Source organism: Nanorana parkeri, unplaced genomic scaffold (genome assembly GCF_000935625.1).
Source record: "Nanorana parkeri isolate BGI_ZX_2015 unplaced genomic scaffold, ASM93562v1 scaffold5, whole genome shotgun sequence".
Lineage (NCBI taxonomy): Eukaryota > Metazoa > Chordata > Amphibia > Anura > Dicroglossidae > Nanorana > Nanorana parkeri.
In genome coordinates, this window is record NW_017306273.1 from 5,529,139 (window position 1) to 5,544,340 (window position 15,202).

A 15,202-nucleotide genomic window follows, 5' to 3' on the forward strand; every position below is an offset into this window, starting at 1 on the left:
ATATATATACACAATATATATATATATATAAAACTATAAACAAAGGCATGTGTATTACTCTCTAAAAAGGTATATACAGCAAAACAAAAAATGGAAATACCTCGGAATCAGACAAGTTCCCATTCAGCAGCTCTTCGTTGTGCTCTCTCCATTTGTCACCAGTTAGCGGGATGTAGTTATCCGTGAGGGCGTCCCAGACCCTGGGAATGAAAGACACTTGTCAGTGCATGGCGAATGGGCCTGCCTTGCCCTGGAGACAATATAATGATGTCAGGGCAGAGATATCTTCAGCAGTAAAAGATCTTCTTGATGAGATGAGCCGAACACACACAGCGAAGAGAACAAACAGAACCACCACTTAAAGTTATAGAATGAACATGTATAATACAGTTTAGGTATAACAGAGAGGACACGCGTCCTTTTAATGGCTGACAGCAATTATTGTTATGCTGGCCTCAAGCTTTTCTACTGAATGGATTTAATTGTAACAATAGCATATCTCCAAGGGTAATGGCCAGTTTTAAGCTAAACAGCATTAACATTCAATAGCCTACAATGTTAATATATTTTTAAAAGTCCCATTATCTACATATATCCCTCACCTGCCCAATGAGAGAAGAATACAGATATAAAATAAAGGGAAAAAGGAAATTGAACTGGACAATCATCCAGTAAAGTTACACCAATAGGAGGGTTTCCCATTGTTCCTTCAGCATTCTACCTCCACCCAATATGTTCAGTACTGGACGGTGGCGCATGCTGGAGGAGCTGCCCATAGAGCAATATGGAAGAGCATTCATAGAGGAGAACACCAGCGATCCCGACAAGTTTACAACCCATCCACTGCTTCCAACAGTCACTATTGATCCGCTGCAAATGATTTCTGTCCATACTCGCCATGTCAGCAGAATCATTGGGATTGTGCCATTGTATAGCTTGAAACTGGTTTAGCTAAATACATATACAGTACCTTGTTTATTGTGGAATGGTGGTCCTTATCCTGGTCACAATAACAACAAAAATCTCTATTTCAGGCTAGGTTCACACCACAGCGACACCCGGGACGCACGTCCCGGGGCCCCCGCGATGGTGTGCTAGTGCACACAGCGGTTGCCACGCGGTCCTATTGATTCCAATGGGGTGACATCCGTACAAGTACCTTTTTTTGCGATGACACACGACGCGCAGCTTTTTTACGTGTTCACTGGCGGAATCGCGGCGGAAAAACTGCACGATACGCCCAGCGCGACTGGGGTGCGACTCCGTGATTGCGCGACAATCTGCGCGATTTTGTGCACGATTGCCGCGCGGTCAGGAGTCGCCCAGGTGTGAACCTAGCCTAAACGGTCCCCATACTAACAGTCACGCATAGCAGGTCTGAATCAGGAAAAAAAAAAAAACCCTCTTTCCATGAAACAACACAAAATGTCTTACGCTTCATGTGTGAGTCATAATGACGCAACATAGGGTGCAGACGCAGGCCACAAAATATTGTGGGTGTCTGCTTGAGGCTAGGTGCACAGCTAAGCGTTACCAGTTTTGGGCGTTTTTGCGCATTTTTGCTTTTAACCTCCCTAGCGGTATTCCCGAGTGTAGCTCGGGGTTACTTTTCCATACCATAAGCGGTAACCCCGAGCTACACTCGGGAATGCTGCATAGCATTTACTTACCTTGTCCCTCGAGCCGCGCTGTGTTCTCCGGCCAATGCCATGCCGGCATCCGTCTCCCTGGTTCCGTCCCTTGCGAGCGTACGCGTCACAGGGGGGCGGAACCAGCGGGATATTTTTTTTAAAAACGTCAAAGATGGAAAAAATTCGAAAATAAATAGATCGAAAAATGACATGACAAAAAAGAAATCATACCGCCGGGGAGGTCAGATAATGCGCGTTTCTCCCTGCATGGAGATGTCTATGGGACCAAAACTACGCTGCATCCGCCTGAGAATAGCTCCTGCATCTTTTTGCATGACAGGCATTTTCGTATGTGCATGAACAGTCATCACTGACTTGCATTGAAATGTGTGTTTTTGTGCGTTTTCGCGCTCAGGTGTGAAGCAGGCCTTAAAGTGACATTTAAACCCTCAGATTTTTTAACATAAACCAATACTGTAATGTGCGCCTTACTGTAATCCATGGTTGTTTCCCTTCTCTTTGCTGCTCTTCCTTTTAAATCCTCATGTCTTCTCATGCTTGGGCAGAACTTCCCTTTGCAGCTGACTGCCTCTTCCTGTAGTGCTGGCTCAGGTTACAAACCTACACACAGACACCATGTATCCATTTCAGAGACAAGGCAGTCTGCTGCAAAACAGAAGTTCTGCCCAGCATGTGAACAGATAGGGATTTAAAAGGAAGAGCAGCAAAGAGAAGGGAAACAACCATGGATACAGTAAGGCGCACATTACAGTATTGTTTTATGTTAAAAAATCGGAGGGTTTAATGTCACTTTAAGGAGATCAGCTAAGTTACCCAAAATAAGTCTGAGATAAGAAACAATTGTGATAATGGGTTATATCTAGAAAATTATACAGCCCTACCATTGCATGTAGACTACTGAAACCTTTCAAAGAGTTTGAATGCCTAACAGGTTTGCATCCCTATAGGTGACCTTTCTGTACCAACGTAAGCAGAACCCTGCCAAGGAAAATGCAATTTACCAGCTGCATCTACTACATGAGGTTTGGAGGCCCGGGCCCTGACCTAGTGATTTTACAGCTGCATAAAAGTCAGTCAGAGAAGAGCGGCTGATGGATGGTTTCTATGGAAATATCAATGGGGCGGAAGGGAAGCTGGCCGGTGGGCAGACATCCAGCAACACTGATCCCCAAGCACTGTAGCAAGGACCACAGGCCAGATTGCTACGCACAGATGAGCAGCTGTCCTGGCATCCAGCAATCTATGAACTCCCACCACGGCACTGACCTCGGGTTACTACGATCGGCCAGAATCTGGCACTGCTTACTCCTAGAACTCATTCACTTCAAGAAGCTCAGGAGAGCTGAGTGAGGCCCCGTTCACATTGAGGGATTTATGGCGCGATTTTTGCAGCGATATCGCTCATATTTCCGCACTATATCGCTCTACGTAGCTTCACCAATACATTTCAATGTAGCTGTTCACATCTCGTCGCTCAATGTCGCTCAATATCGCTCAATATCGCTCAATATCGCTTGTAGCTCGTCGCTGGTAGCTTGTCGCTTCTACATGACCCTTTTTTAGGCCCCATTCACACTGAGCGATTTATGGAGCGATTTTTGCAGCGATATCGCTCATATTTCCGCGCTATATCGCTCTACGTAGCTTCACCAATACATTTCAATGTAGCTGTTCACATCTCGTCGCTCAATGTCGCTCAATATCGCTTGTAGCTCGTCGCTGGTAGCTTGTCGCTCCTACATGACCCTTTTTTAGAGCGATTTTGAGCGATATTGCTCCTGATTGCATACAGCCCAATAGGAAGACGTCGCTCAAAGTCGCGCGATTTGCATGTCGCTCAGTGTGAATGGGGTGCATAACCCAATGTCCAGTTCACACTTATCCCACACAACATGCACTTTATATTGCAAAAAGTGCACCGCAGGAAAAAATAAATTGTTTTCAACAGTGCCGTGTTTGAACACCTGCACTGCATTGCAGCATGATCAACCACAATGTTTTGACAGAAATGCTCTTTGAAATTAACGGATACACAAAAAAATGCATTTTACACAGACTTGTATATGCCACAATCACATGGTGGCTTTCCCCAGGCAAAAAACACAGGTAAACGTTTGCATTATTGCACAGTGATATAAAAAAAAAAAACCACACAAAAATGCCGCTTAAGGCTGCTGAGGGCGCGCTGGAGCTTTATGGGCGAGGAGACTCAGCATCACCCTGGAGCTGCCCAGGCACCTGCAGGCAGGAGGGGAGACTATAGTTGACAGTCCTGCTCAGGGAGTGCTGGAACAGATCTGCTGCTGGGCAAGGAGACTTTCAGCTTCATCCTGGAGCCGGAGAGCGGGGCAGCCGAGCAGAAAGATGTAAATGGGGGGAATCTGGCTGGAGGAATCCCAGACTCCATTTTCAACCTGCAGACGACTGTTAGGGTGGTGAACCAGGAGGTCTGGGGGTCTGCATCAAGGATAATTACTGGCTGCGCTGTCCTGACCTGTTACTGCCATCCCAGGTACACATAGCTGCGAATTTGATTTCATGGAACACCCATCTGCAATGCCTTGCTTCTGGCCTTAGGTCTGCTGTGCATTGGTTCTGGTCTGCAGTCTACTGTGCATTGGTTCTGGTCTAAGGTCTGCTGTGCATTGGTTCTGGTCTGCAGTCTACTGTGCATTGGTTCTGGTCTAAGGTCTGCTGTGCATTGGTTCTGATCTGCGGTCTACCCTGCATTGTTTCTGGTCTCAGGTCTGCTGTGCATTGGTTCTTATCTGCGGTCTACCCTGCATTGTTTCTGGTCTCAGGTCTGCTGTGCATTGGTTCTTGTCTGCAGTCTGCCGTGCATTGGTTCTGGTCTGAGGTCTGCTGTGCATCGGTTTTGGTCTGCGGTCTGCCGTGCATTGGTTCTGGTCTGAGGTGCATTGGTTTTGGTCTGCGGTCTGCCGTGCATTGGGTTTGATCTGCAGTCTGCCATGCATTGGTTCTGGTATGAGATCTGTAGTGCATTGCTGCTGGTCTGAGATTTGCCTGGCATTGGTTTTGGCCATGCTTTGGTTCTGGTCATGGACAGACTAACCATTTGGGCAGACTGACCATTTGGGGGCCTTACCACACGCATGGGGGCATAAAGGAGTGGGTTTTTGGATACCACACGGGCTATATGCGTCAAAACCCCTGCTGCAGTCCTAGATTATTCAGTTGCCCTGTCAATTCCTACTAATCCTCCTTCAATTCACATAGGATAATTGGCAGAATTGAAGAATCTCAGTCAAAATAACCAAACCAGAAGAATTCTGGCATTTAGCTCAATTTCCAAATCAACTATATTGGTCTAGATTTTGAAATTCTCCTACCAATTCCCCTGGAATGCACCTCTTAGTGAATAGACCTGTTATTTTGAAAATAATGTGGAGAAATTATTTTTGTAACATAACAATGTATATGTGGGTGGGGTTTGTGGATGGGTGTGGCTTGTATATGATAGAAGCACAAGGGGGCCCCATAATTTTGTATTGCCTGGGGGCCCCATGTGTTGTCAATCCACCCCCGATGGCAGCTAATGGTATTAGTTATATTATATATCAGGGCTGGATAAATCCAACTAGTCTATGTACCTTTAGGGCTCGTTGACACCATCTGTGTTGACTGCGCTGGCCGTTTCTTCCAGCGCAGCCCGAACGAAAGACAGGGCAATTTGACTTGTCATGGGTGAAAACAGTTCGCACCACTGTGTTCCGTGGTGTGAGCTTAAAATAAGTACGGCATGCAGTCCTTTTTTTAAGCACAGAGAGGCGCGGTTCACACATTGCAGTGAGCCTATCGAACTTAATGGAATGTCACTTCAATAAAGTTCTAACAAAAAAAAAGAAACAGTGCGATGAAGCTTGAGCAAGTGATCGGCAATGTCCTGGCACACACACACCAGCAGCCCTGCGGTTGAGCGTGACTGCTGGTGTGAACAAAGTACAGATGTGTCTTGCTGCACTCCTTACCGGTTATTATTTAACCAATGGAGTCCAGGTGGGTGCTCGCAGGGAACGCGGACGGCACCGTGACGTATACAATGATTTCAAAATATGCTGGTGCGAACAAACCCTAAAAATTACTGCTGGCACCCATTTGTCTATGGAAGTGGCTCCTTTAAAAAAAATCCTGCTGGCTCTGGGAATGGACAGATTGGCTCCTGAATTCAATATTACTTTGTCCTCCCCTGTAGTAATCAGGTCTGCATGTAGTGCTCATGAAGCCTGTTAGAAAGACCATGGCTGATAGTGCGGTGCCCCTTCCTACAAGATCTGCCAATTTGGTCTGCAGCCACGCTGCCTGATTATTAAAGTGACATTAAACCCTCAGATTTTTTAACATAAACCAATACTGTAATGTGCGCCTTACTGTACTCCATGGTTGCTTCCCTTCTCTTTGCTGCTCTTCCTTTTAAATCCTCATGTCTTCTCATGCTGGGGGAGAACTTCCCTTTGCAGCTGACTGCCTCTTCCTGTAGTGCTGGCTCAGGTTGCAAACCTACACACAGACACCATGTATCCATTCCAGAGACAAGGCAGTCTGCTGCAAAACAGAAGTTCTGCCCAGCATGAGAAGAGATACGGATTTAAAAGGAAGAGCATCAAAGAGAAGGGAAACAACCATGGATTACAGTAAGGTGCACATTACAGTATTGTTTTATGTTAAAAAATCTGAGGGTTTAATGTCACTTTAAGCTTTAAACAAAAAAAAAAAACATTATGAAAAGCAGCCTACAGCCTATAACGAAACATCATGTAAAGCAGTCAAGAGCCTGCGGAAACACACGGCTGCATGCTTCTAGCGCTAGAGAGAGCTAAAGGCGAGACAGAAGAAAATCAACGGTAAATACTGTGCTGTCCAAGAAACAGGCCAGCAGGTGCCTCGGGGTCAGCGCAGCTCTGACAGTAGGAAATACACATTCAGACGCTCTTGTTGTTGTTGTAGTCTTCCCATCCATTATATTCAATAATTAGACAAGCATGGCAGATGTTTGTGCCGCAGACACGCAGAGTACTGCCAGCAGATTCAATACAAAACAGCAAAATCTGCCAGGAAACAAGGCAAAGAATCTAAGGCGCCATTCACATATAGCGTTTGCGTTACCCGTGCGGTTTTCCGTGTGGAAGACCGTGCGGGTCGAAAACACAAACATTTTAATCTGCGCGCATTCCGCTAGTTTGCAGCTATTTTATAGCGGGATCCACCGTATTATCGCGCTTGTACCATTTTGCGGGCCGTGCGGTTTCGTACCGCCCGGTCTTTGCAAAAGTCTGAACAATGCACATTAAAGTGCATTGTTTTTTATATTTAGAGCGGCTTTGCGTGTATTCGGCCGGCGCGAATACGCGCAGACAACAGCTCCTGTGTGAATAGACACAATTTAAAATACTTCAACAACTTGCATTTTACCAACCGCAGTGGAACCAGAAGTCCCAGCCTGCAAGAAACACATGTGATCATGGATTCCTACCTGCACACAACTAGGCAATGCTCTGAACTAACAGCTTTGTTCACCACATTACACATACATTAATGATACACAAAACACTGTAAACTCGGCATAGCAGAAAGAGCAACAAAGTTATTATTCAGTGTGCCTGAAACATGTTAGAAGTTTCTAATCATCTCCTATGTAACTGATTTTAGAGATGAATAAAGAAGCCGCTTTTGGAATATGTTGGTGTTCCCATATCTTTTTTCTGCAACAGTATTACCGTTGACGAGCTGTGCTAGCACCTGACTGGGCAAAGGACGTGCGCAGGGCCGGATTTACTTTCTCTGCTGCCCCAAGGCCTGGTTCCTCAATGCACCCCCTACCAGCCAAACCCCCCCCCCATGGAGAATGGCAGACCTGCAGGCTGCATACAATGTCGCCGAGATCACTTGTACAAAACAAGCGGTGGCTTCCCTGCTGTACATTTAGCTCTGCTTGGCCAAACCAGGGCTAAATGTAGAAAACAACTGCCCGCCTGGGTATCATGAGAAAATAATTCTCCACCCCTGCTGCCCCTCAACTCCCTGCTGCCAAGAGGCCCGACCTTGGTTGGCCTTGTGGGAAATCCGGCCCTGGACGTGCGGACCGACCTGGAGCAACATTGTGATTTATTGATACAACAAGGTTAGTTGTACGGGCAGAACGGGCTGCGCTGGTGTGAACAGAGCCCAGAAATACCATGGGAATACATTGGGATGCTTTTTTGGTCCGGGAACAAACTGTTCTGGTCTGGACACGCTGTGAACAAGCCCTCAATATACAGAACTGTCAGCTATGTCGCTGATCATCGGGCAATAATGAAATGAAATCTGATATAAATATTTGACTTACTCTTCATCCCGCAGCCGTTCCTCCTCTTCCTGGATCTGCAGGTGATTCTTTACTGGGGCCAAGTTTTCCGTTTTGGTGTTGTAGTTCCGAAAGCAAACATTCAGCTTCTCGTCAAACTCATTGACAAGGTCTTCCATGGACTTGAAGCTGATTATTTCGGAGCTGAAGTTCTCTAGCTCAGAGAGGGAGGTATCCTCCAGATGTCGAGATGGAGACATGTAGATGCTCCTTGACTTCTCCTCTCTGTCCTCGGAGTAGGACCTCACATCCTCAAACTCCTCATCCAGGCAGACCAATGGGGCCTCCATCTCTGAGTACCTCAGGGGTGGAGGCTGGGAGGAAGCCGGCCCTTTCAGTTTGCCTGTAAGTACATAATATAATATAAACATCAGTCAGTCGTCAGCCATTACGATTAAGTAAGGAATCATAAGTGAGATGACATGAGGCACTGTTTATAACTTCTAAAACCATCTCTTTATGTTGGCAAACACCAAAGCAACTGTACAATGTTTTTTTGGGAATCAAAGGGAAGAAATAATATTGTAAACCTACTGTTTAAAATGGAGCAGACAAAATCTGGAGCAGCTGTGCACGGCAACCAATCAGCTTCTCTCTTTCATTTTCAAATCTTAACTGAACAGACTGAAGAGAGAAGCTGATTGGTTGCCGTGCACCGCTGCTCCAGATTTTGTCTGCTCCAGTTTTGATAAATTCTCCTTACAGAATACTGCACTTGTTGTTGAATAGCCCTGATTGTGTTTTGTCATAGTAGCTCTAGTCGGACATTAGTAGGAATTCTAGAAGGGATATTTTCTCCAATCTAAAAAACATGGCCAGCACATCATACAAACTGCCGGCAGTCATGATAATCTACACTGAGTGGCCAGATTACCACCTGACGTTTGTAGGCAAATTAGCTATAATTACGCGCTGAAGTTGCTAGAGGGCCAGACCATTATAAATAGGGAAGCAGGTTGTTTACCACGACAGTAGAAGTGATTTGTTTCTGAAGATACGGGGAGACAACGCGATTTAACAGCCTTTGAGCGTGGGATGATTGTTGGCGCTCGGAGCCACGGAGCGAGTATCAGCAAAACAGCAGAATTCGTTAAATGTTCAAGAGCAGCTGTTGTTAAAGTGTTTAAAGACCGGATTGTCAGCCGAAAATCTGGGTCTGAACGTGCGAATTGTGGCCGTCAGCGACTAGTCAATGTTAGGGCAGAACGGGGGAGGGGCAAGACTGGTACAAGACAACAGAAGGGCAACAGTGCCGTGTCAGATTCCTCGCCATCACCTTTCACCATCTCGTGGAGTCACGAGGCGGCCCAACCAAGTACTGATGAGGTGGGCATAATAATCTGGTCACTCAGTGTATACTACTGGTGGAGGGATGGGTTGGAATTTAAGAAGCACAATTGCTATTCCTTCTCCTTGACCCGATACCCTGCCATGTGTGTCAACCAGGCGCGTCGCAAGAAGTAAACACATCTTACGTAACTGACATTACTTGCGCTAATTGCAGAGCCCATTTGCTGAAAGAAATGATTTGCTAAATAGGGTTATGAATGCGCCACCCAGCAGTATCAGACAATTACTGCACCGTGTACAGAGCTAGTTAATGAGCTTTCACTACCAGATCTGAGGCTTTTCCTGCCCTGCTTGCTAATTGCCTCCTTACCTTAAATGACTTCTATAGAAAACATACCACTGGAAGGGGAGCTATGGAAAAAAAGACATCATTCTCTTCATTTTATGTTTTTTCTAGATGTATGGTTTCCTGTTTTCTTATATACGGAGGGAGGATTTCACAATCTTATTATATAACATCTACAGGAAGTTAGGCACTCAGAGAAAGAGATTAACATTGGATCTAGGAATAATATATTGTCATTTCCAATGAATTTAAATTACAACCATTCAACTATTTAAAAACATGCACCTTATGCTCTTCTTTCTACTCCCTATCTCTCACTTTTCATCATCTGTTTTATATCTTGCTTCTTTCTTTTTTTTTCCCTTTCTTCCTTTTCTTTTCACTCCTTTCCTTTTTCTGCTATGTTCAATTTGACTATATATGATTGAAGAGATAGACCGAAGCTGTATCGGGCCCCGGGCCCCCATTCACTGTTTATTTTTCACACTATACCACAAAAAGGCTCGTCATTCATACTTTATATCACACCTCAAACTAACCACTGAACTCTTTATTAAACAATTCATCCCCCACACAGCTACCTCCCCATGTATCACTTGCTCCTCCCACTAAAGCTGCCCATACACCTTACGAATATCCGGCCGATTTTTGTATGCGATCGCATTTTCGTCCGATATTCGTTAGGTTGATGGGCAGTGTACAACCGCAAATACTGTACAATCTGTCGACTTTTGACTAACCAGCAGGTTAGAAAACTTCGGTCGATTTTCGCAAGGTTGGTGGCGTTTCCGTACGTCAAAATTGGTACGATTTATACTGCACATGCGCAGACGAAAATACGTGCGGTCGATTACCGCAATTCGTCCAGGTGCTTTCTTTTAATTACCGCTGATTGAACCTTGCGATATACGGGGCAGGATGGGGCCGCCGTACGAAAATCAGTTCAATCATCGGACAAATAGTTTCGCCCGATGATCGCCAGGTGTATGGGCAGCTTTAGATTGTAAGCCCTCAGGGGCAGGGCCCTCCTTACCATCTTGTCTAGAATTGTATTGTAATTGTAATGTCTTCCTTACATTGTAAAGCGCTGAGCAAACTGTTGGCGCTATATAAATAATAAATAAATAATAATATGTGTTATGCTTTCTTGTAATAATCTCTTCCATTTATGACTGTGTGCTGACATGTTATGTTCGGTGAAACTTCAATAAAAACGTCATGTAAAAAAAACACTATAAATAACAGTTTATAGTAATTTAACAAAATGTTAAAGCTGGACATTCGGCTAAACATGCAGCTGAAATAGAAATGTGGGGAATTAGGTACATGCCAAAAGATTTGTCATTCTGTGCAGCTTGTTTTGTGATCTAGGCACCCGTGCCAAACAGCAGAGTCAGGTCACACACTCCCCATAGACCTCTCTGTAGAATGCTCTGCAGATGAGCAATAGCACCCGGTCCAGAAGCTGAACTAGTCTGAGATGGAACAATAAAGAATAGCAACTCACTACAATTGTTTTAATATCTCCATGGAGTTTGTTTTGTACCTAAAAATAAAACCCTAGCAAAATAAGAAGGAAGGGTTAAAACCTGATTTATTTTTTATTACTCTGTCTCCTTAGGAGAAATGTATATTTATTGTCTATTGTATCACCAGGACAGGAAGTGGAGTTAAAAAAAAAAACAATTAGAATTTTAAGCTAAGCATTCACTGTCCCCTTTGGGGAGATTTCCCCTTTCCCCATGAAACATCACCGGGACAGCAGAAAAAGAAAAACTTCTCCAGTGTACACACACTGTGGCAGTGCGTGGCAATGCCAGGGTGTCTTTTGGCAATATAAGTCACCCGGGTCTCTCAGCCAGGGAGGCTGAGCAGTTCCAGAAAGTGCAAATGTTTACTGGGAAAGAGCTGGCTTTGCAGTTCTTCCCAGGTTTTCCGGATTTGGCTTAGGTTCCTGGAACTGGGAGATTCCAAAGAGCATTGGGAGGGATGAAATCTCCATTCCTGGGTCCAGGCTTTAGTGGTAACCAGCACCGAAAGATTGTGCACCTGGGCACAGCCCTTATGAGAAGAATGCTGGCTCATGTTCAGGTCTCTACCTGGGTGACAGAGGAGGTCTCTTTAGGAGTCAGGAGGGCTCCACCCTGGACCAGTCTGTGGCTGGCAGACTGAGGAGTGTGTCACCTGTGTGGTGAAAAGTGTGGGGTAAACACGCAACCTAAAGTCGGGGGACTTTGAAAGTGCTATTTTGCTGAAGAAAGAAAACTGTACTTTGTGTTTGAAACCCCTGCGAGGGTAAACCTGTGTGGGCTTTTCAGTTGGATTCAATAAAAGTGGGCAAGGAAGCCCTTAAAACAGTGGTTCTCAACCTGTGGGTCGGGACCCCCTCGGGGGTCGAATGACGATTTGTCAGGGGTCGCCTAGTCAGAAAGAAAAAAAGACCACCATAGGAATGCATAGCTAGATTCCTATTGGCTATTTCACTTTGCAAAAACCAATAGCAAACTAGCTATTGCAACCGTCCTCTGATGCTGCCAATCAGCAGAGGGGGACCTGAAGTTCGGCACGTGGAGCTGCGAACACGCCCGAGCCCATCCCTATCAGTGACAGTACTGCGGAGTATGTACCTCATACGTTATATAGCCACACACTTTAAATCCAATTCTTCTAGTTCCAGCTGCAGAGCCCGGTCCTGTCTTTGCCTATAGCAGTGGTTCTCAACCTGTGGGTCGCTGTGCAAGGTGAGAGTCCTCCTCAGCTCTCTCCTAGCGCAGCAGTGTCAGTTCTCCCGCCACGCCTCCAGATGGCGCTACAGCAGCCGCGTCATCCCTAAATTTTACCTTTGGGGGTCACCACAACTTGGCAAATATTACCAAGGGGTCCCGGCCCTAGAAAGGTTGAGAACCACTGCCTTAAAAGAAGTCATAAGCGAGTGGATGCGTCCTTAATGCGCTACCATTGGAAGCTAAATCTCACAACACGCACCAACAAAAAAAAAAAAGCTTCACCAGTGATTCTATCTCTTCTCCATCCCAATCAAAGCTAAAAACCAGTTGTGGCTGCCGTATCACCAGAAGCACAAGAAATCCTTCCTCCTAGGAAATGAAAAGATACAAAGCAATATGGATGGTGTGTCTACCGTTCATGAGTCAGACCACATAATATGCGTATATAAACACAGAGTGCTAGACATACTGTACACTCACAAGCCTGGCATTGCTAGTCATCATTAATCAGCACCGAATTATGTCTGATGGATATACTGCGCAGGATATTTTTCTGTATAAATTGGGACAAAAGCAATGTGCAGCCTTCAGCATATTCCGGCAACGAGTGATGTACTAAAGCGCTCAAATAAACATAATGGGGGGAATTTATCAAAACTGGAGCGGACAAATCCAGGAGCAGATTTGCATTGCAACCAATCAGCTTCTAGCTCTCATTTTCAAATCCCAACAGAGCAAACTGAAGAGAGATGCTGATTGGTTGCCATGGGCAACTGCTCCAGTTTCCGTCTGCTCCACTTTTGATAAATTCCTCCCACTGTGCCTGCAAACTTCCCAGACCTTTTCAAAAGTAATACAGCAATATGAATAAATAGAATATGGCATCTCCTTGGAAGTGTTTATGGTTTTCTTATTTTGTCAGAGAACATCGCAGTAGATTTAATTTTGTTTGATCAACATAGTCAGAAGGAAAGCAGATTTCTGCTCTGATTCATTTATATTTAATAACAGTGAAAAAAACCAGAAAACAGCCTCATAAATATACACCCTTTCATTATATGACAACCTTAAATCATTGCTAGTGCAGATTCTTTTCCACACGCACATAATTAGTGACATGGAGATCACCAGTCAAGGGGTTTCAAGTATCTGGAAAGACCAACTTCTGGTGAGTCAGTACCGTATACCTATATCACTGGTTCCCATACTGCAGCCCTTTGCTTGCTTTTAACTGGTCCTTGTTGCACTATTCCTCCCACTGACCCCAACAACAGGGCACAATTTCACTGATATCACTAATGGGGCAATATTCCTTCCATTGACGTCAACAATGGGGTACTATTCCTCTTACTGATAACAGCAATTGGGCAATATTCCTTCCACTGAAACCAATGATAGGGCACTATTGCTCCCACTGATACCAACAATGGGGCACTATTGCTCCCACTGATACCAACAATGGGGCACTATTGCTCCCACTGATACCAACAATGAGGCATTATTTCTTCTACTGATACCAAGAATGGGGCACTGTTCCTTCCACTGAAACCAATAATAGGGCACTATTGCTCCCACTGATACCAGCAATTGGGTGTTATTTCTTCTACTGATACCAAGAATGGGGCACTATTCCTTCCACTCAAACCTACGATAGGGCACTATTGCTCCCACTGATACCAACAATGGGGTACCATTTCTTCCACTGAGACCAAGAAGGGGGTATTATTCCATCCACTGAAACCAGCCATAGGGCGGTCTCACTCCCACTGAAACCAACGACGGGACACTCTCACTCCCACTAAAACCAACGGCGGGACACTCTCACTCCCACTGAAACCAAAGACGGGACACTCTCACTCCCACTGAAACCAACGAAGGGACGCTCTCACTCCCACTGAAACCAAAGACGGGACACTCTCACTCCCACTGAAACCAACGACGGGACACTCTCGCTCCCACTGAAACCAACGGCGGGACACTCTCACTCCCACTGAAACCAACGACGGGACGCTCTCACTCTCACTGAAACCAACGAAGGGACGCTCTCACTCCCACTGAAACCAACGGCGGGACGCTCTCACTCCCACTGAAACCAACGACGGGACGCTCTCACTCCCACTGAAACCAACGGTGGGACACTCTCACTCCCACTGAAACCAACGGCGGGACGCTCTCACTCCCACTGAAACCAACGGCGGGACGCTCTCACTCCCACTGAAACTAACGACGGGACGCTCTCACTCCCACTGAAACCAACGACGGGACCCTCTCACTCCCACTGAAACCAACAACGGGACGCTCTCACTCCCACTGAAACCAACAACGGGATGCTCTCACTCCCACTGAAACCAACGACGGGACGCTCTCACTCCCACTGAAACCAACAACGGGATGCTCTCACTCCCACTGAAACGAACAACGTGACACTCTCACTCCCACTGAAACCAACGACGGGATGTTCCCACTCCCACTGAAAGCAACGACGGGACGCTCTCACTCCCACTGAAACCAACGACGGGACGCTCTCACTCCCACTGAAACCAAGGACGGGACACTCTCACTCCCACTGAAAGCAATGATGTGGCACTTTCTGTCTCCCACCAATACCAACGATGGGGCACTGTTCTTTACACTGACACCAAGGACAGGGCATTATTCCTGCATCGACTAACCGCAGGTGCAAGGTAATTTATTTTACTCCCACTGACCACCAACCCCGGGGCATATTTTACTTCCACTCACCCCTAAGCTAGGCGGATTGTTTACTCCCACTGCTGTCACCAGGGGCATTTTGTACTCCTACTGGCCATGATCTGCCCCCCCC

At 45.9% G+C, this 15,202-nt stretch overlaps 1 protein-coding gene across 4 annotated transcripts in view; it reads right to left on the minus strand.

Annotated features, from left to right (window-relative positions):
• FEZ1 (fasciculation and elongation protein zeta 1) overlaps positions 1-15,202 on the minus strand; it is a 49,522-nt gene that overhangs the window by 29,415 nt on the left and 4,905 nt on the right. For all 4 annotated transcript variants that reach the window (XM_018552600.1, XM_018552593.1, XM_018552579.1 and 1 more), the window contains exons 2-3: positions 7,999-8,359; positions 101-200 (exon numbers count right to left, since the gene is read on the minus strand). In XM_018552600.1, coding sequence (XP_018408102.1) covers positions 101-200; positions 7,999-8,306 — 408 coding nt within the window. In that variant the 5' untranslated portion in view covers positions 8,307-8,359. The remainder of the gene's footprint in view (positions 1-100; positions 201-7,998; positions 8,360-15,202) is intronic.